We start from the raw sequence: 21,866 nt of genomic DNA, 5'->3' as shown, positions 1-21,866 counted from the left end.
AACCCTGGGGAAGCTCTTGTAAAGAGCCAGTACCAGTACTTCTCAGACAGGCCTCAGGCCATACTCCCATCATGGGCCCTCCTGGAAGACACCTGTCTTGTATCCACAGGCAGAGGACAGAAAGCAGTCATTGATACAACAGCCCAAGCCTGAGGTCTGATTGATGGATCCCAGGTGCTGAGCAAACAGGAGGACCTGACAGTCCCAAGTTCATGTATTCTGGATAGGGTATTCCTGATGGACTGAGGCATGGGGCCAGCCAGCTGGGAGATAAGGATTTCAGTTAAAAGTGGCAGTTCCCACCTTGATGGCTCTTCTATCCGGAGGCTTCTGTAGAGCCTCTCTGGCTCTCTTTGGTTTTGTTAGCAATTAGCAAATTAGCCAGTAGGCTGAAATGAGGAGGGAAGTGTTGACGGGTGTATTAGAGCCCACAGTGATTTCCCAGCTTGTAGAAATCCCAGGTCTTGGGACCTGTGTTCTGGTTCTGCCTCTGCTGCCACATCCTTCCCCACCTGCCTGGGGAGGCTTCCCAGGGGCCTAGAGGTCCCTCTCCTCTACCCTGGGCTTCCTCTGATTTGATCCAAGAAGCTTCAGGCTGACAGGACCTCCCCTCCATTCCAATGGGGTCAGACTGAAGGCTAATGGAGAGGTGGGGGGGCTCGGATTGGGGGCACCTATGCTGCCTATGCAGGTGCACCAGCCTTGAGCCACTTCAGGCAAGCCGATCGCCAGCACAGCTGAGCTCTGACCTCAGAGGCAGGAGCACTGCCTCAGCCCTTTGCTTCCTAGAGCAAGGCCCCCTGTCTCCCTCTTCATGGCAAAGTCCCTAGAGCCTTCATTCTGCATCTTTGAAGGCCTGGCCTCAACATGTCCAGCCTTGCTGCTTCCACCCCAGCAGTGCCCCCTTCTCCTCCCCATGAACCCTGGTCTGCAGTTGTGTCTGCTTCATCTTCCTCCACACAGAGTCCATTGTGGGGCTCATGTCCACGAATGAACATGCTAAGATGTTCCTGGTGGGAGAGAGGTTCTCTCCAGTAACGTGTGGACATCTGACAGAGGCATCATCCAAAGTCAAGGCTAAAAATGAAGAACTGAATCCTGCTCTGGGTTTTCTTACCATCCCCACGGGACCTTTAACTCCAGTGGATCAGTCTCGTCTTTCCTTTCCAGGGAGGGTTAGTTACATATCTGTGCCTGTGTAGCATCTGTGGTTATCAAAAATAGCTCTGGGTTTTCTGTTGTTGTTTGTTTTTTTTCTTTTAGCAAACAGTACAAGGCTATTCTAGGAATCTCGTGTATTTTTGATAACCTTGAGCAGAGGAGAGCTATTTTCTCTGTGAATAACAGCATGTTTTAGACTATTACCAACTAACCATGAAATCAGCATTGCGGGGGACCTCTGTGAGCACTGCCAGGGATATGAAGAAATTTTCCAGAAGGTCCCTATTCTTACGGGGTTTTCAGTGTCAGCAAGGAAAAAGAAATGGAATTGTGAATCTCAATTGCTGCTTGAGATAGCATAGGGAGAATAATGTTTTAAGTTCATTGCCTAAAGACTAGTATCAAAGATTAGGTGCTCACAGCTGGGAAGTCCTAAGCTCTGGGGAAGAGTGAGGCTGAGAGGGTTTCTGGCCACTGCTCTGAGGGTGCAGGCAAAGGTGCCTGGCCAGGCACACACATGGCAGTGACTAGGCTGGGCTCAGAGAGCCCAGAGGGTGTCCTGTGCAGAGGGGAGCCTGAAATAAGTCAGAGAAACAGAAATCAAGGCCCTGAGGGGAACAAGTGGAAGCTGGCCAAGGGTGCCTCTGGAGGACACTGTCCCTTAGGACCTCAGGATTTGGAGGCAGGGGAATAGCTGTGCTATTTGCAGACCTGGGGAAATTAAGGCTGGTTTGGGACACAGGATGGGAACAGTGGTAGATAGTCTAAGTGTGCCTACCAGTGGTGGGATGTGGGACTGGCCATGCCCCAGCTAGTGAGAAAAGCATGACTGGCCCTCAGGAAAGAAGCCAGATTGAAACTTTGGGGGTGGGTTCAGTCCACTAGTGGGAACAGTGTTGGGAAAGGGGTTAAGCTGAGACCCAGCCTTGAGGAGCAGCCTCCTCTGCTGTAGTGGGTGTGGCATCCAGTACCCTTGAGATATTCCAGTAGAAACCAGGGACCATGGCACCCCTGCCTGGGCACACTGGTGGGTGGAGAGCGCCCCGTATTGCACTGGTGTCAGCATGGCTGTGCTTCCCCAGAATGTGTTTCTTTGCCGCTGTGTGGACGTGCCTGCCAGACATCAGCTGCGTTCCTGTGGGACACCTGACTCAGCTGCCTTGTCCCTGACCATGCGGCTGAGCGGTGGAAGGGCACGCCTCAGGCTTCCTCTCGGCCTGTGGCCTCATGCCCTGGAGCACATAAAAGTTTGCAGGCCTTCCCCCAGAGGAGGACAGGACCCCAGGGTGTGTGTGGGTGGGGTGGCAGAGGGCACAAGGAGTCCCATGGAGGGGGGCTAAGTCCCCCCACTGAGGGGGTTTGGGGGGAGGGTAGGCAGTGACCCCTGAGGGCGGCTCCTCTCAGGGAAAAGGCTGACCAGTGTGGGTCCCCACAGGAAGAAGGGGCTCTGATCATCGAGGGGCTCCTCAACATCTCCTGGGGACTGAGGCGGCCCATCCGGCTCCAGATACAGGATGACAGGGAGCGCGTGCATCTCTCCTCAGCCTCCTGGACACCCGGACGGTCCAGCTTCCACCCGTGAGTGCCAGGCTGGGTGGGGTGGAGCCAGGTGGTCCCCATGGCACCTGTCCAGCCTGAAAGTTCTGTTTGGAGTGTCAGGGGTAGGAGTTAACCTCCACTTCAGGGTGAAAGCTCAGTTCCCTTCGAAGACACTGGCATGGGAGTATAACCCAGCATCATTCCTGTCACCCCATGAGTGCCTCAGCCCAGGGCCTCACCTGTCAACCCACAGCCTTACCCCCCGGGGTCGTCCTTCTCCAAGACAACCATGTCACCTCCCTCCTGGAGAACGTTGCAGTTGTACTTCTCAAATATTCCTTGTCTGTAAGGGGTGGAGGAGGAGGGAGGAGGGTGTGTGTGGGGGGGTCCCAACCTCCTCTGCGAGCTGAGCATCTCAGCATCCCCTCTTCCATCTTTAAGATACACACAAATTCAGCCTTCTACTGCTCTTCTTTTATTTCAATATAAGAATTTATTTTTATAAATTTATCAGAATTTAATATCAGGTTTATTTGAATATCAGAAGAATGGTTCCATCAGAATGAAATGGTTTTCCATCTGTCTTATCATTAATGGACGTCTGCCTCTTCCCACCCGCCAAAGAAGGACAGTTTTCTGCTGAGTTTTGCTTACACCTACACGTAATAAACCTTTCTAAGGGTCAGAAATTCGAAACGTGTTCCCTTTAACAAATTCAAGTAAAGTTGCTGCTCTGAGGGCCCTTAGCACGCTTATGCCTGGGAACATCCCCTGGTGTCCCTAAGGAATTTTGAGCTACGCAGACTTAGAGTATAGAGTTCAGTTGGGTTCTTTAGACAGGCTGCCAGGGTGATACGTGTTACCCGCATCCCTGGTAAAAGTGGTCCACGAGCATTCATGGACCCTCGGCAGCCTCTCGGCATTGGCCCAGCTGCTCCACCTGCTCCTCCCAGGCTCCCAATCTGTGCAGCTCGTTCCCGTCACATGTGTTCCTTCTCAGGCCCAGCACTGGCTCCCCTGGCTTGGAGTCCATGCTGCTCAGACGCCTGGAGATCGACCCCCTCAATGTTTCTGCCACCTGACTCCCCCAGGCATGGGGGCATCCCGGAGAGGCTCCTCTGCATGTGGCCACAGATGCCAGATGCCTCAGCCCAGTGCCTAGAAGCACACAGGCACTGTGTGCATTTCTGCATCCACACAGCAGAACCCAGCACGGGTCACTCAGGTCTGCAGGACAGACTCTCTCTCCTTCCAGCAGAAACCGTGACACTCCTCGGCTTTTCTTTTAATCTTTTACATTGACTTGGTGTGAAATCAGCCTCAACCCAGCCTGCCTGTGTCCTTCCAGAGGCAGCTGGCCTCTTGGCTACTTTTCCCCACTGACAGCCCTCTGAGCTCCCCAACTGTCTCATTTCAGAAAGGAGCCACCTCTTCAGGATGGCAAAGTCACTGCCCAGGAACCAAGTACCCAGGCCGAGCACACGGAGGAGAGGTCCAAAGACAGCTCAGGTCAGTGGGGCCCAGAGTCGCCCAGGACCCTGTCCTGCTGATCTGGGGCGGGAGAGGAGAGGTTGGCTCATGACCACTGACTCTGAAGATCAGCTTCATGGAGTAGCAAAGAGTGGCTTCACTTGCCTTCAGGAGCAGCCCTTGCCAAATCTCTCCCTAGCTCCTTACTCAGGGAAAAGGAAGTAGAGGCTTGCCAACATGCTGTAGCTTGCCTGAGTCCCTGCACTGTGCTGGGTTATAGGAAGGAGAAAGCGTCAGCTGAGGGCCACTAGGACCCCTTCCCCACACACTGGGATCCATAGCTGTGTGTCTGTCCTCTCAGCTCTTCCCTTACACTCAGGGAAGGGCTTGTCCCAGAGGGCAGGGCTGGGGCTGTCCACGTCCTGCCCTGGGGCCCCAGAGACAGAGGCCCAGAGGCTTATGGCCATGTGGCATGGTGACACAGGTTATCAAGTTATCCTGTGCAGGATAACCATCTGCAAGGTGGGCACCCCTCCGGCTGGACCCCAGGCTCCATCACAGGGACAGCGTTCTCATTACCATCTGCTGCAGGGCAGTGCCCCCCACACGACACAACCACACGTGTCTGTCACCATTGCTCCACCCGGGCCTGACCCTCTCATCCATATCTCGCCACAGAGCCCCTGGAGGAGGACGAGGAGACCCCACAGCTGATGCGGACTAAGAGCGACGCAGCCTGTGTGATCCAGAGGAGGCCCAGGTGCCGCGCACCTGGTGAAGCCCAGAGGATCCGGAGACATCGGTTCTCCATCAACGGGCACTTTTACAACCACAAGGTGACGCCTCAGCTGGGCCTCTCCCCCGGGGACCCTGAAGCCACAGCAACAGGGAACCAGCACCTAACACAGGTGCAGCTGCTGGGCCCTCAGCAGGTTGGGCCCCATGGTCAGGCCAGAAAACACAGTCATGCCCAAGTCCTGATGGATAAGTTGGCTCAGGAGAAGTGTCTTGCCCAAAGTCACATCGGAATGTTCCAGTTCATAACAAGTTCATGGCTTGTATTTTTCCCACCACACACTCACTGTCAATTCATTCTTCCAAGTTGCATGGATATTTGGAAAGTGATGCCAGATTCATCTTTAATAAGGCAGTTTTCGATGAGGTTTCCACCCCAGCTTGGTTGACAGGTTCATGGGAACATCATGTCCCCTACTGTCGTTTTCACTCGGGATATTAAGCCAACGAGGCTGAGGTGTGCCCAGGAGCATGTGTGCAGAGAACCCGCACAGCTCTGGATTCCCAGCACTTAGCCTTTTGTCCAAGTATGTATTGTACCAACCTCAGGAAAAAGATCTCCTTCCCCAGATGACATCATTCCATAAACAAACCAAACTGGAAAAGGAGAAGTTAATTGTTGCTATAAAAGGCACAAGTGGCAGTTTGGGCGAGGCCCTGGATGGAGTGTCCTGTAACGGGGTCATATCCTGCAGCGCTGGGAAGTTGGAAGCCAAGGTTTCCAGGTTAGGCAGCTGCCCTTCATGATAGGTGATGACTCATGGGTGGGGGCGGGGATGGTGGTGCTGGGCATAGGGAGGTCTCAGGGTCAGATCTGAAGAATAGCCACATAGGTTAGGTCTGCTGGGCACCATTCAAGCCTCTCTTGGGGTCCCCACACTCGCAGATGAAGAATTCAGCAAAGCAAGTAGAGGGACCCTGCTTTATTCTCAGGACTTACCTCCACTCCCTGCTAAGTTTGCAGTGGTGGTAATGAGTGCCAATAGGTTGTCCTTGCTGAGTCCAGGAAAACCCAGAACGATTTGAGAGGTGTTTCCTCAGGAGGGAGGGGGAGGCAGGGCTGAAGTTAAACAGAGATGAGAATGTCTAGATTAGCTAAAGGAGCCACCATCTGACTGGGGTGGTCTTTAAATCTTGTTCCAAGGGAGTTTAGTCTGTAAAGTGTTTTAAGTAAGCACTGCTTGCTGGTATTTGAATATATATTGATGTGCTATTTTAAGGGATTATTCAAAAATTTAGAAAGATTAGTTGCATGGGTTTAGGCTCTTTTGAGTTCTACATTCCTAAAAAAGGAGACTTTTGCTCCATGACTGAAGATACTGAATAGTGGGGCTTATCATCAGTGCATTCATCCCTCCTCTAAGAGGGTCATTCATCTCTAAGAGATGTGTTTGGCCCATTAAACTTTACATTGGTCATTGCCAGCGCCAAGGGAACATGGAGATATCTGAGCACTCTCTAGCCTTTGAAATGAACAATGAGGGTTTCATCACAGCCTTCAGATCCATTGGGGCCATTCTGCCTCTTGGCCAGCCAGCTCAACACACTAGCCTATACCCTGGTCAGGGAGGCTTTTCCCCCAATCACAGATTTACCTGTGAAACATGGATCCATTCTTCCAGGCAAACTGAGTACCTTCCAGGACATGAACTAGAGTCTTAGGCATGTTGGACAGTTGATTCACATCTCCTGGATGAGTAAGGGTCTCCTTCTTTTTCAACTTGCCCTACATCTATTCAGAATCAGTGTCCTTAGGCATTCCCATGTGGCTCAACAGTAATGAATCCAACTAGTATCCATGAGGATGCAGGTTCAATTCCTGGCCTCACTCAATGGGTTAAGGGTCTGGCGTTGCCATGAGCTGTGGTGTAGGTGGCAGATGCAGCTCGGATCTGGCATTGCTGTGGCTGTGGTGTAGGCTGGCAGCTACAGCTTCCATTTGACCCCTAGCCTGGGAACTTCCATAAGCCACAGGTGTGGCCCTAAAATAAAAACATTTTAAAAAAGACAAAAAAAAAAAAGGAATAAGTATCCTTAGAAATCAGGTAACAAAGTACTTGAGACCCAGGCAACAATTTAAAAAAAAAAGAAATTCCTCAAATTGACTTCCTGGGATTGTTATTCTAGGTCTTATTTATTAGAACAGTGTGCTATTGCTTCACGCAATTATTTGCCAAAATTGTTCTTATTCACGGTAATGTTGGCTTGATTTCCAGACTGGGTGAAACTTGGTATCTGCTTTTACTGGTCTTCCCCAGCCTGTTGGATGCAAATGTGTTATTCAAGAGAGAAACTATAGTGGTTAGAGATGGGAAAACAGCCACGAGAACTTTGTTTCTACTTGGAGCTCGTTGGTAGCATCTTGAGAAAAGACTTCAGGCAGAAGAAACACTAATGATATCTTGTTGACATGACCTTTCTCCTAGAAATAGCCTGACTCCTCTATTCTGTATTTACTGGAAACTGAAAGCCCATTCTGACTTTCTGTATTGCCCACAGTCATTCTGCTTCTCAGCTGTGGAGAGGGCAGGTCTGGGTTGGAATCCCCGGAACTCCTGGGACAGCTGGGGACACTGAGTAAGCCCTTCATGCACCCAGAGTCCCAGTTACATCCTGGGAAAATCAGAGCCAGGACCATACAGGAGGAATGTATGAATTGGAATTTGGTTTCAGAAAGCAAGGAAGAGCTTACCCACAGGGAAGTCAGACATGCAGGGAGGCCCCTGTGACACAGCAGTTAGGCATGGGGTTTGGAGAGGCTCTGCCCTTTCTAGATGGGTGATGCTGATAAGCTACTAAACCTCTCCAAGCCTCCATGTCCCTCCTAAGAAAAGGGGACTAGTGACGGGTACATTTCTAAGGGCTGTTGTGCAGATTAAATCAAATGTTATGCAGAGTTCCCATTGTGGCTCAGCGGATTAAGAACCTGATGTAGTCTCTGTGAGGATGTGGGTTCAATCCCTGACCTCACTCAGTGGATTAAGAATCCGGCGTTGCCATGAGCTGTGGTGTAGGTCACAGATGCAGCTCGGATCCCGCGTTGCTGTGGCTGTGGCGTAGGCTGGCAGCTACAGCTCTGATTCGACCCCTAGCCTGGGAACCTCCATATGCTCTGGGTGCGGCCCTAAAAAGACAAAAAGAAAATAGGTTATATGTAAAGTACTTAGCAGGTTTACTACCTGACTAGTGTTCATCGAGGACTCGTTAAGCCTGAGGCAATGCCCTGGTTGAGTTCATGTACAATTTCACATAAACAAAGGCAAGATACCCACAAGAATGTTCTGGGCCCCCAAAACTGTGCGGAAGCCCTGTGGCTGGATCCCAGGGTACTCAGGAGGGAACCATGCATCACATGGCCAGAACATAAGAGGAGCCACAGCCTAACCATGGCTGTGGGACATGCTGCAAGACAGTACCTCTCAAAGCTCAAAGCAAGACAATTTCCCTAAATCCAGATTTGAATCGAGGAGTCTGGCCTGGGGGGCCTGACACTACATGCCGTTGCACCTGGTCCTTTGCACTTTGAGTTGCAAAATTTTTGAAAGGTTCCTCCTTCAGGCAGCAGTGTGGGAAATGGATTGAAAGGGCTTTGACAGGAAGGAAGAAAGTTGAGAAGCTGACTCAGTGTAAATGGAGGGCCTCTGCTCAGGCACTGCTGGGAGAATGAAGAGGAGTGAACAGATTTGAGGGTTTTCAGCCTTCAAATCAGCTGACACTTGGTGATTTGATCAATTGAAAGAGTGAAGGAGAGACTGGTTCCCCTGACTCCTTGTGAGTTACTTCCACAGCCTTGGTTCCTAGAATCCAGAGAGCTGGCCCTTACAGCTTTGCAGGCACTTTTCTTAGCATCCTCTGTAAGGTGTGAGCTCTCACCCTTCCTTGTGGGTACCCAGATCTGGGCACACATTGTGTGTGGATCTGGACAAATGGATAAATGCAGGTGTTCCCAGAGCCCAGGTTCATCTGCTGCTACAGCTTGCTCAGCACCCTCTAGTTGACAATGTACCCAAACCCGCAGGATGTTAGCCTTGTGGCCCCTCTGGCCTTGCCCTGAACCTCCTCCCCATTCTTGTACAGACCTCCGTGTTTACTCCAGCCTATGGGTCCATGACCAACGTGAGAGTCAACAGCACCATGACGACCCTGCAGGTGCTCACATTGCTGCTGAACAAGTTCCGAGTAAGCCTGGCCGCAAGCTCACGGCCTTGCCCCAGATGCTGGTGGTTTCCTGTTTTGTAGGGGAGGGGGCTGGCAAAAACCACGGATCCTGAACAAAGGACGAACAAGCTTTCCTCTGCTGAGCTGGTGTCTCTAGGAATTTAAGCAGAGAGAGGGGCAGATCTCTGGGGATTTGTGTGTGTGGCACTGGTGGTGTGCTTACTGCCAAGGGGTCCCTTTCCGGCTATCCTGTCTAGAAAAGCCATGGTCTGACTTCCTGTCACTGCCTGTGCAGGTGGAAAATGGCCCCAGTGAGTTCGCACTCTACATTGTTCACGAGTCTGGGGGTAAGTATTTGCCTTTGCTTCCCAATCATAAACACAGAGGTCTGTGTCCATTTAGCAAGCTTACTGACTGTGCTCCAGGGACGGGGGGGGGGCAAGAGTGGGGTGCGCAGCTGGGTTGTGCAGCCTGCACAGGACCGGTGCCCTTCCCGGCCTTGGGACCACAGTGTCCACATCACGAGTGCCCCTCCCAGATTCAAATCCAAGCACATTCATCATCCCTTTCTGAATCCCACCAGAATCATCTCCAATGGGAAGCTGCCATCTCCAGTGGGTTTGGTCGGGAGAAGTGAGCATCCAGGTCTTCAAGGTGGATCTGAAGCCCCTCCCCCAGTGAGAACTGCTGCTGCAGAGCCTGTACCGTGTGTCCCTCTGTGCAGTGCTGTCATGGCTCAGATCTGATAACTGGGCAGTCTTGGACTCCCCAAGTCTGCTTCCCCATCCCCCACTCCTTTGGTCCCTGTTCCTCTCTGAACTGGACCTTCACTGAATGGCATGACCACACATCATCAGCGCCATGTTGATCACACAACATCTGGAAGTGTTGCTGGGCCCCCTGAACACCTTTCTTCTGTCATATTCCTGTCCTGGGACGAAGAGATGCAGTCCTGATACCCCATCAATTTTATCTACCATCTTTTTTTGCAGAGCGGACAAAATTAAAAGACAGTGAGTACCCTCTGATTTCCAGAATCCTGCATGGGCCATGTGAGAAGATTGCCAGGATATTCCTGATGGAAGCCGACTTGGGCGAGGAAGTCCCCCACGATGTGAGTGGGGGCTGAGGCTCAGGGAGGCCAACTCCTGAGAGAGGGGTTGAGGGACAGTATGGCAGACTCCTGGGGGTTCTTGAGGTGACCTGGGGCAGAGCCCTCATGGGCGATGCTTTCAGGCCCCCCGCGGCCATCCCGAAGGGCCAGCACAGTGTTGGTTCCAGCCCTTCTTTCTGTCAGCCATCACCAGATCCAATGGCTGGCTCAGAGGGAAAAAGAAGTTGGGTCTTAGAAAACCATGGCCTGGGCTTTTCCCCTTAGACAGGTAGAATCTGTTCCTTTCTTGGAGTGTGATTTGTTGTCATTACATTAAGGACACACAAGGGCTCCTTAACGAGGGCCTAACCAGGGCTTATGGAAGGGACCCGGTGGATGTCTGTCTCTGGACAGCCTGAGCCCTGGCTGGGCGATGAGTGCATTTCCAAATTCCCCTGGAAGAAAAGGCCTCTAGGGTGTGGACCTCAAGGAGCAGGCCATGACCCTGTATCCCTGGGGCCATTCACAGACCAGTGTAGTTTCATTCCATTGTTAGAAACAATAGCATTCCCACCATCTCCACCCCTGCCCCCAGAGAACACCCAGTGTGACCAGCTCACTATTGAATGCTTTTCCTAAAATTCAGCTTAATCTTTCCTCCCAGGGAGCATAGCTCCCTTTGAGGTAAGAATGGACCCCATCCTCAGAGCAGTGTTGGGGGTGGGAGGAGAGAGAGGCAACCATTTCCTTGGATCTCAGACCTTGCTGAATCGGCTGCCATGGAAGCCACGAGGCAAAGGAAACACATTTTAGGCTTCTAATTTAAAGCACGTTGAAATGTTCTTGGATTTTCTAGGTCGCTCAGTACATTAAGTTTGAAATGCCGGTGCTGGACAGTTTTGTTGAAAAATTAAAAGAAGAGGAGGAAAGAGAAATAATCAAACTGACCATGAAGTAAGCAGCACTGAAAGAGCCAGTTGTGGGTCTGAATGTCAGGGCGAGTCCATAGGGCAGAGCACCCAGGCCCGGGGCTGGGAGAGCCCCGTCTTCCAGGTGGGCCAGGTGCCCTCGCACAGCTCAGGGAGGCCTGCTAACCCTGGCTCCCCAGCACCACCCCCTGGCCCCTTGCTCCATACTGACACTGGGGCGACAGCCTGTTCAAGTGAGGGGATGCAACCCAGACCACCCATCTAGCCTCAGCAACCTCACCAGCAAGGGATGGGCATAGGTTGCTGAAAACCAGGCAGGGGAGTCAGGCAGGAGCACGGGTGGGACCTGAACTAGGGTTGTGTGTTCAGCTGGTGACACTGTTTTGGAGGAACAACCAAAGAGGGGGCCTGCTTGGCACATACGTTTGGCCTGGTCTGGGCCTTTCACACTAGTGAGAATTAGTTATGAGAACCACCTACACCAGCTGAGGTTTTCAGGTGCAGGGGACCAGTTCAATGGAAAGGTGAGCAGGTGTCACCTGCTGGCTCCTGGGGAGCCAGGGCCCAGCTGTGTGAGGTTAACCAGATTGCACATCCAGATAATCTGTCTCTCCCTCTGGGTCCCTCTTAGGAAGGGAAGGAGAGAGGCCTCTTACTGTGAGGGCCTGTGGTCGGGGGACTGGTTCACATTCTGGCTTCTGGCTGCAGGATTCTTATAAAGCCACAGGCCCCCCAGGCTTCTGTCTGGGCAGTCAAGCCCCCTTCCGGCAGTCAACGGAGACCTCGATCAGAGGAAACAGTCCATGTGCAGTCAGCAGCATCACTGTAGCTGGAAAGATCCTGGTCGTCACCTGATCAGTCTATTCAGAGTACAGAGAGGAAATAGTGGCCCAAGATGAGCAAGGAGGCCACATCACATGATTGCAGAGCTAGGGCTTAAATACAGGCTTCCTGATCCCTGTGCTGCCATCCTGACTTCTCCAGCATACCCCTGTCCGCTCTGGCATGGCCCTGTTCATACTGGAGAATCTTTGGAATAGAAATGGTGGCATTCTGCTTTGAAGCTTAACAGAGTCTGCTGCTGACTGTTCCTCAAAGCTAGTGGGCCTGCCAGATATGGGCCTGCCTCTTCCCTATCCTTGGCAGGGGAGAGATGGTGGCTGCTAATCAGCCAGTCAGGAGCAGTGGGTCCAGGGCCCAGCATCTGTGTGCTCCCTTGCTCTGTTCCCCGCTCCCTGTCCTTGCCAGCTATCAGTGAGTCCTCTTGTCTGTGTCTTCCTCCAGGTTCCAAGCCCTGCGTCTGACCATGCTCCAGCGCCTGGAGCAGCTGGTAGAAGCCAAGTAGCCCACCAGTGCCAGCCTCTTCCGAAGCCCCCAGGAGCCAGTGCACCCTAAGTGCTGATGGCTGGGCCCTGATTGGTCACACCAGCTGAGGAGCGCAGCACCAGTGCTTCTACCTGTCCACCTGCCTGGGTACTGTGGGGCCCATGTTCCTGGCTCTTGGCCCCAAGGTGAACACTCACAGGGCCCAGACCCAAGCCTGAGGAGCCAGGAACTTGCTGGGTGGGGTCTGCATGAGAGACTACCCTGAGCTGTGAGCAGCCCTGAAGCTGTGACATGGGCCATTATGTAGTTGGATGGCCTGGCCAGTCCTGTTCACGCCACACCTCTCCTGTTTAGGAGAACAGAATGTGACATAGCTTCTGGGGATGGAGTTTCTGGGCACCATCTACTTTCTCAGTGCCCAGCCCAGGGCTTCTGAAGAACTGCCAACCCTAATCCTCACCAAGCATGTGAACCACTAGACCCCTATTTGCCCTCACCTCATGCTGCCACTCAGAAACTCTGCTGGGAAAAGAGAGGGCTGCCAGCAGGTGTGGTGTGCAATGCTCCCAACCATCACTTCACCAGGAATACCTGGCCCTCAAGCCTCCAGTGTCACTCCATGAGCCTCACATAGCCCAGCACCCTGGAGGCAGAGGTCAGACCAGGAATAAGGCCACCAGAAGCCCATCTTTTGTCTGCAGCACTCACTCAGAACTTCCTCAGCTAGACCTGAAGAAATTCTTGTGAGGAGCTAGCTGCAGGAAATGTGACAATTTGAACACATGGAGGAGGTGACTCCTATGGCATTGAAAGGCTGCTGCCCAGGTAGCTGAGAGTCCAGGAACTGTCCAGGAACTCTTGGGCAGTGGCTTGGGGAAGCCATGTTCGGCCCCATCGCTGATCTCCCTTAGACACCTGTGTGCCTCTTGTCCCCTCTGAGTGTGAATTGTCCCCTCTCAATACTCCCATCAAAGAGGTGCCTCAAGGAAAAATGTCTGTTCAAGGAGAAAGGGCTTTAAAATCCCTGGGGCCAGATACTGAACAGTTTGGCTTTGCCAGCTGATGGAAAATTTCTGGAATGAATGATTTGGTCTTTGCAAAATTATGCAACAGTTTATATCAGTCATGTGAAGTGTTTATCCAAAACAGAGCAAGCTGGAGACCAAGTTCTCCCACTGGGACCTGTGAATAGTGAATTTAAAGGGGAAAACTGTAAGGTCCCCAATATAGGGGAGATTCCATCCCAGCCTCCTGGGACATCTCCTCACCAGCACCCTCAGAGAGCAGAGCTTGGGAGCAGCTGTGCCATTTGAACCCACTGTTCAGGGTGAAGTTCATACCATGACTGCCCCAACTGTCTTCACAGAGGCATGTGCAGAGATGGCCAGGGGAGGCCCCCCACAGTTTCTGTCTTCTCTGCTCTCCTTTGGAGGCATAGTTTCTTAGGTACTCAATAAAATTGTGCTGTATTGAACTGAAGGAATTAGGTTCAAGCTATTTTTTTTAATTATGTGTGTCTACTCTGTCCCTCTGCTCTAACCTGTGCAACTCTTAACCTAGAGTATATGCAGCCATGTTTAGCAGAAGAGCCAAAGCTGAGGCACAGCCCTCCGCTCTTGACACTGACGTGACTCCTTCTTTTCTATATACATCCTTGGGATTGGTGGGTGCATGTGAGCAGCCTGGACCATAGGCAGTAGAGTCACCCCGAATCCAGTGCAGAATCTCAGCATCAGGAGGACCTCAGAATCTTCCAGAGGAGCTTGCTTGGGATGGTGGCAGAGTCTAGGAAATGATAGAAAATGATGCAAACAACCCTCTCTGGTAAAATAGTAACTAATTCCCCAGATGATATTTACAACCTCAGGTCAAGGATAACTGCTGTCCTTTGTTCAGGAGTAATTGAGCAACTGCCTTGTACCAGACCTGTGCTCAGACCCAGAGGGACAAAGACAGAGCCAAGGTGCACCCTAATTAGGAGAAGCAGACCACACATCCTGGAGGGTCAGGGGACCAGCACAGGGAAGAGAGGTGGTAAAGGACTTTGGAAAGAGGCCCAAGGCTGATCCTGACTTGGCTAAGATAGTGTGTGTGACATTCCAGCCTGAAGATGACTGCTAGCCCTGGAACACAACAGGGCCTGGCATGTAGGAAGCCATCAGATAAGGAAACCCTCTCTAAAAATTCCCCAGTTTGGGTTTTTTTGGTTGGGCTTTTTTTTTTTTTCCCCTAGATATTACAATATTACCTCATTTAAGGCCTGTCTTGATAAATGTCACTTGTGAAACAGAATTAGCAAAATTAACTTCTGAATAACATAGCTAAGAAATAGGAGTTCCCGTCGTGGCGCAGTGGTTAACGAATCCGACTAGGAACCATGAGGTTGCGGGTTCGATCCCTGCCCTTGCTCAGTGGGTTAACGATCCAGCGTTGCCGTGAGCTGTGGTGTAGGTTGCAGACGCGGCTCGGATCCAGTGTTGTTGTGGCTCTGGCGTAGGCCGGTGGCTACAGCTCCGATTGGACCCCTAGCCTGGGAATCTCCATGTGCCACGGGAGCGGCCCAAGAAATAGCAAAAAGACCAAAAAAAAAAAAAAAGAAATAACTAACAGGTTGTACAAAAAGGGGAAGATGTACAGGCATACCTCAGAGATATTGCAGGTTTGATTCCAGACCACTGCAGTAAAGCAAATAACACCATAAAGCAAGTCACACAAATTATGTGGTTTCCCAGTCACACAAATTATGAAGCTGGCATAGAAAAGTTAAGTTTATGCCATATTGTAGTCTAAGTATACAACAGCATTATGTCTCAAAAAAACAATTACATACCTTAATTTAAAAATACTTTATTCAGGGAGTTTATATGGCTCAGCAGGTTAAGGATTGTCATTGTCATTGTCACTGCAGTGGCTGGGGTTGCTGCTGTGATGCAGCCAAGGAATTTTTGTATGCCACAGGTGCAGCCAAAAAATATATAGTTTATTGATAAAAAATGCTAACCCGCATCTGAGTCTTTAGCAAGTCTAACATCAATGATTATTGATCATAGATCACCATAATAATGTAATAATAATGAAATAATCATTATGTAATAATAATAATGTAGTAATAATGAAAGTCTTAAAATTGTGATGTCGACTGAGAAAAAACACAAAACCTAAAAGTTGCAAGTTATGTTTTATTCAGGAAACTTACTGAGGACTATCAGCTGAGAGACAGCCTCTTCTGTAGCTCTGAGGAACTGTTCCAAAGAGGTAAGGGAGGAGCCAAGATATATTGGAGTTATTGCTAAAAAACAAAGCAAAGCAAAAAATGTAGTTAAACATTAAAAGATTACTGCAAATCACAAAAAAAACCCAGACATCTTACAGATTGTAGTGCTTTTTTATATATGGGAAGATGCAAGAGTCTGGCCTCATTGAAATTATTCCTTAAATATGCATCTTAACTATCTGGGGCCGGTATCTTGTTTTTCTCCCTCCTGAATTCTCCTCAAGGGTGCACTATCAGGTGGAGGAGGCTGCAGTGGCAGTGGTTGAGAGTGGGTGACATTGTTTACTTAAATGTCAGGCAACATTTTTTTGCCCCCAATGAGAATTGCCAAAATGTGACACAGAGTCACAAAGTGAGCAAAGGTTCTTGGAAAAACGGTGGGTGCCCCATCCTTGCTTGATGCAGGGTTGCCACAAATCTTCAATTAAAAGCAGTAATAATAATGATGCAATGTCTTCATGTTGTGGCTCAGCGGAAACAATCCAACTAGGGACCATGAGGTTGAGGGTTCAATCCCTGGCCTCGCTCAGTGGGTAAAGGATCCGGTGTTGCCATGAGCCGTGGTGTAGGTCACAGATGCAGCTCGGATCTGGCGTTGCTCTGGCTGTGGTGTAGGCCACCGGCTACAGCTCCGATTCGACCCCTAGCCTTGGAACCTCCATGTGCTGTGGGTGCAGCCCTAAAAAGACAAAAAAAAAATTTGTGAAGCACAATAAAGCAAAGCTCGACAAAATGAGGTATGCCTATACACTTTTACAATCATCTCGGGAGTTACAAAATGTTTTTATCAACACCATCTGCTTTTCAGAAGCAATTTGAAAGGCTGCTAATTCAGTTCACCACGACACCACAATTTCAGTTTTTCTGTTCAGCTCTGTGGTTTCCTGCCAGTTTACATGGGAGTTCCAGGTTCCTCTCTCCACAGAGCTTAAGAGTATTTGTCATATACGCCTTCCCTCACTAGCATCTCAGGTAGTAAATGAATCCAAAGGTAAAATGAAGATTCTTGGGATAGAATGTTGTCTTCTAAGACAGGACTGCCTTCCAAGGTTAGGCCTCAGGAACCAGAGAAAATAATAAACACAGGATAAAAATCAACATGATTGCAAAAGAAGAGCTGGACTCAGGAAAAAGAGTCATTTGTCCAGTGCAAATTACCAAAAGGAATTAAAAAAAAAAAAAAAAGCTTGTTTTTCCCGTGGTGATAACCATATGCTACCTGCTTGGAATGTTTACTAAAAAATGGATGAAAGATCTTCCCACTATTAAAATAGAACCGTTCATTCACCCAGGATACATCTGGCCCCTTAGTGGTAGGGAAACAAAGCACAAGGCTTATCCTGTCAGATCAGGTGATTTGTGGAGAAGCTGGCAATACACTGTGTACTGTGTACTCATGTGGGTGGGACACAAGTCCCCCACAGCTGCAAAGCAGCAGTGGAATATCCTGGTCATATGGCCTGCTGGGCAGCAGCTGCCCTGCCCTTCAGTCCCTCAGCCATGATCGGGCAGGAAAGGCAGTCAGACTCAAGCCTTTCAGAAAGAAAAAGTGGCAAAAGCACGTGCTGTATTTAGGCCCCAGGAGCTGTGATTGTCTGGAAGAAAGCCAGCTGTTGACCGGCCCCTGGACTCCCAGCTTGAGGGTGGAGCTCTGCTCCCTCCTGGTTGGGCTTTTCACAGAGATGTTTTCTGCAAAGTCAGGAATGGGAATTCCCAGAGTTTCCTTTCCCAGAGATCCCAAAGGAAACAGAAAGCAAAGTCTCAGACTTGGTGGACAGAACCATTGTTCAGGATCCTTTCCTGGGAAATAGACCACTCTTATTACTACACTTGGGTCACACTCCTTTTGCATTGTTGCCAAATGCAGACCCTGTTGAGACAGTGCCTTTTGGTGCATGTGTCTGTTTGCAAGGGACTAGGGGTGCAAGGGACAAAGCCATAGTAAAAGGAAGCTGTCTTGCCAAGGCTTTTCTTAGCCCAGAAGCCTCTTCTTCCTAAAACAAGGGCTTCAAATACAGGGATACACTGGTTCCGGGACACACTGGCCCCTGCTGGGTACAGTTTTCCAGAAGAGCCCCAGCCATTGATGGACCTGGCCTCTCTTGACCCAGTTTTCCTAGAGAGGTGTGCTGTTAGGAGAACATAGTGAATCTTCGCTGTCCTCACTGTCCATCCCTCCTACCCTCCTATCTACTTTGTTTTGTAAATATTAAGTGTGACCAATTTCAATAATTTCATTTGCTTAAAAATAACCTGGAATTCCATTTGAGGATACTGCTAGATAGAGGTTAACAGCATTGGCTCTGGAGCCAAATTATTTGGCTTCAAATCCTGGCTCTGCCAGTTATGATGTGTGGCTTTATGCAAGTTATCTGCCTCCATTCTCTCATCTATATAATGAGGATTATAACAATTTCTATCTTTTCAGGTTGTGAAAGGGATATTAGTCAGCTTCGCTGTAGTAAAAAATGACAACAAAAATAGTGGCTACAACGAGAGTGTTTATTTCTCTGGCATGTTACATGTGATTACATGTGGCTGCAATGGGGCTTATGTGGCTTTGCTCCTCATGGCTTCTCATCCTGCACTGATGGCTGAAGGAGCAGCCTCTACTTGGAACACATGATTCTCAAGGCAGAAGGAAAGAAGAGAATGGTGGCAGAAACACAGTAACCCAAAGATTCTTCTGGGATGTGCTGCACTTTGCATGCACACACTTGAAGTTGACCAAAGCTGGTCACATGTAAAATCAACGTGAGTGGGATGGGCTATTATTCACTAGGAGACAATGAAAGTCACAGGGCACTAAGCAGGGATATAAAATCCAAAAGGGTGGAGCAAATGCCCAAGAACAATAGTACCATAGGAATATTGACTGAGGTACCACCAGTGCTTCAAACAGTGCCTGGGACATAATAAGCACTCAGTAAGTGTTGGCTATTATTATACTAACAAATAAATCGAGGGCCTAAAACCCTGCCAGTTTTCTCTCCCTCTCTTTTTTCCTGTTTCCTTTTATTCTTCCTCCTTCCCCCCACCCCATATCCTTTTCTATCTCTTGCCTCTCTCCATCCTTACCCCCAATTCTGCCAACTCTTGGCTACCTACAGCCGTTTATTTCCCAACTTTTATTTCTTCCTTTTTAAAGTTCACCTTACTTTATCCAATTCTGCACCTCTCTAATCTACACATCTCTGGGCCTTCTGCAGCTGGCCCAATCGTTTTCAGGTGCAGGTAGAAAGGATAATCCACCTTTATGTGGAACATGAAGTTAGATGTAATTAGTGACTCTCTTACTAATAAAATAAATAAATTTTATAAGCTAATAAAATAAATTTTTCTTATTACTTTAATGTACATAGAGTGAACAGTCCCAGCAGGTAATTTTTGTTCTAGAAACTCTTCCTAAACTGTCTTTGGCCATTGTCCCCTACACTCCCTCCTCCAGCCACCAGCATCAACAACTCGTAATAATAATTTAATAATAAAATAACAATGCCTCATTTCTTATATGTTAGGCATTGTGCAAAGTGCCTGGCATTATCTATTTTAATTTTTACAACAGTCCAGCTATCATCTAGATTATTGAATTGACATGCCTTGTCTGGGCCTTAGTCAGTTTCATGCTTTGCCATCTGCAGAGCAGAAAGCTCTAGCTTGAGAGCTGAACCTCTAATCTAGTCCGACCTCTGCCATCAACTCTCTGTGTTACCTCAGGCAACTTTCCCTCTCAGCCCCATTTTACTGCAAGGCAGATATGAAGATCCTCCGTGCTTCATGAACCTCTAGTAAAGATGAATGACCAGAGAATAGATGTAAAAGCACTTCCTAAATAATGAGCATCTTACAAATTCATTCATTCAACAGATACTTGCTGAGTGCCTGCTACCTTCTGAGCACTGATACAACAAGGAACAAGAGATGGCTTTGTGTACCACTGTGAGGGCATGGGCTTTGCTCTAATAACATGGGAAGCCTTTGGAAGATTTTGAACAAAATGAATGACATGATTTGAGTTGAGTTTTAGGAGGATCACTCTGGGGCTGTGAGTAGACATAGAGAGACCAGTGAGAAAGCCAATGCAACAATCCAGACAGGTCATAACAGTAGCTTGGTGGAGGTTATAGCAGTGGAGATGCTGAAAGTGGCTCTATTCTGGATATATTTGGAAGACAGTACCAACAGAATTACAGATGGCTTGGATTTGGATTTGGGGTGAAAAGAGAAACAATGACATCAATATTTTTGACTTGAGTAACTGAAAAGATGGAGTCACCATCAACTGCTGGGTTGAAGACTGTTGAATGAACAGGTTAGGTGAGTATCAGAAGTTCATCTGGGGCTTTGTTAGGTTTGGATGTTCATCACACATGCAAAAGACACCGAGTAATCAACTCGATATATAAGTCTAGAGTTCAACAGTATTTGCATCCCAAGGTTTGACTGGAGTTACCAGTTTGGGAGTCTTCAGCATATACAGATGGTATCTGAAGCCCTTAGATTTGGAGTTCTGCAGGTGGAAGGAGGACACAGATCAGGTGAACTTGCACAGGTTGGTAGAGGTGGTTGGCTGTAACAGAACAGAATCAGGAGAGATCATTACTAAAGAGAAACAAGGCAGTGTGTTGAAAATCATGAGACTCTGGAGCCAAAAAGACGGGTACAAATCTTTGGCCATCAACTTACATAGTGTGAACGTGAGGCGATTTCTACTCTAAGCCTTGGCCTCCCTAACTGTAAAATGAGTACTCTCGTTCCTATCTTGTAGGGGTTTTTTTTGGTAAGAATTAAATAAGATGGCTCATGAAAAATATCAGAAATAGTTTAGGCTCTCCAAAAGTACCTCTATGTAATTAATAAGTGCTCCATATTTGTCGAAAGAATGGAGCCTCGGGGTCAGACCGGCTGGTGTTGCCTTTCAAAACCTTGACCACACGGGCTGCCACTCCCCCGCCCTGAGGGTCGCTCCTCCATCACAAAGGGAGAAGACCACAAGTCTTGCGGTCCTGAGGGCCACAGGACGCCTTCCGAGGGGAAAACAAAATGGCAAAAAGAAAAGGGTTTCTTTTTTCCGGTGGGCCAGGCACCATAGAGGGTCGATCCGCCAAGTTCCTAGAGCGACCGCGGGGCACAGACAAACGGCGCGCTCGCACTTCCGGTGGCGCGAGGGACGCCGGGCGGGCGAGCGAGGGCCGCGGACGGCTGGCGCGGTGAGTGGCCCTGGGGTGCGCGGGCAGGTGCTCCGAGGCACCAGAGGCGCAAGCTGGGCGCGGCAGGGCGGCGCTCACCCGCCAACGGTGTGGCGAGCGCGGCTTTGGCCTCCGCTCCCGGGATGCCGCAAGGGCTCCGCGCGGCCCGCGGGGCGGAGGGAGTGGGGCGGGCCCGGCCTTGGAGAGGCGGTAGTTGGAGGCCTTAATTGTAGCCCCGGCGATTGGCGGGAGGAGGACAGGCCCGGGCTCCTGGCCGTAGTCCTTACGCCATCCATCAGGCGCCTGTCAGGATTAAACTTTGAACAAACGCTTGGGTTTTATGGTCATCCCCATTTTATGTACTAGAAAGCAAGCACATTGCAGTTAGGCGTGTTCGCTTGGCTAACAGCTCTGTGTACTGATATTCACCGTAATACCCGCATCTGCTATGGAATTACACTTAAGACTGGTCAGAGGGCTGGACTTCACGTTGGGAGTTAAGACTGCAGGTCATTCTGCTGCTAAAAGTACAAGCTCTGGGCTCAAGCTGCTAGGGTGTGGGAACCTGGCCAGAGTATGCCTGCCTTTCCTTAGCAGTACAACGAAGATAATACCATAAACCTACTCCGTGAATTAAGTAAGATGGCATAGGGAATTCCCTGGTGGCTTAGCGATTACGGTTTCGGCTTTGTCACCGCTGTGGCTAGGTTTGATTCCTGGCCCAGGAACTTCCGCATGGCCGGGGCGAGGCCAGAAAAAAAAGATAATAGTGACTGGCACACAGCTATCTGTTAGTGTGATTTCCTCATCTGCAGTGTTCCAGATGTGTTAGTCTCTGAGTTTCCGACCGGAACTGATTTATATAGTATTTAAAAATCAATGTGTTTTTTTCAGTATGTACTTATCATTATAGCTGTTTTCGAATACCAACA

At 49.6% G+C, this 21,866-nt stretch overlaps 1 protein-coding gene across 3 annotated transcripts in view; it reads left to right on the top strand.

Annotated features, from left to right (window-relative positions):
* The window catches only part of RASSF4 (Ras association domain family member 4), a 34,866-nt gene extending 20,916 nt beyond the window's left edge, over window positions 1-13,950 (top strand). For 2 of the 3 annotated variants that reach the window (XM_047760148.1, XM_047760149.1), the window contains exons 4-11: window positions 2,597-2,739; window positions 4,118-4,209; window positions 4,849-5,006; window positions 9,043-9,144; window positions 9,419-9,470; window positions 10,116-10,237; window positions 11,073-11,170; window positions 12,430-13,950. In XM_047760148.1, coding sequence (XP_047616104.1) covers window positions 2,597-2,739; window positions 4,118-4,209; window positions 4,849-5,006; window positions 9,043-9,144; window positions 9,419-9,470; window positions 10,116-10,237; window positions 11,073-11,170; window positions 12,430-12,490 — 828 coding nt within the window. In that variant the 3' untranslated portion in view covers window positions 12,491-13,950. The remainder of the gene's footprint in view (window positions 1-2,596; window positions 2,740-4,117; window positions 4,210-4,848; window positions 5,007-9,042; window positions 9,145-9,418; window positions 9,471-10,115; window positions 10,238-11,072; window positions 11,171-12,429) is intronic. The other variant, XM_047760150.1, reaches the window with a different exon arrangement.
* Window positions 13,951-21,866: the final 7,916 nt, after the last annotated feature.

This window comes from Phacochoerus africanus, chromosome 15, assembly GCF_016906955.1.
Source record: "Phacochoerus africanus isolate WHEZ1 chromosome 15, ROS_Pafr_v1, whole genome shotgun sequence".
Classification (NCBI taxonomy): domain Eukaryota; kingdom Metazoa; phylum Chordata; class Mammalia; order Artiodactyla; family Suidae; genus Phacochoerus; species Phacochoerus africanus.
Note: the sequence above shows the minus strand (reverse complement) of the source record. Positions and strands in the feature narration are given on the sequence as shown.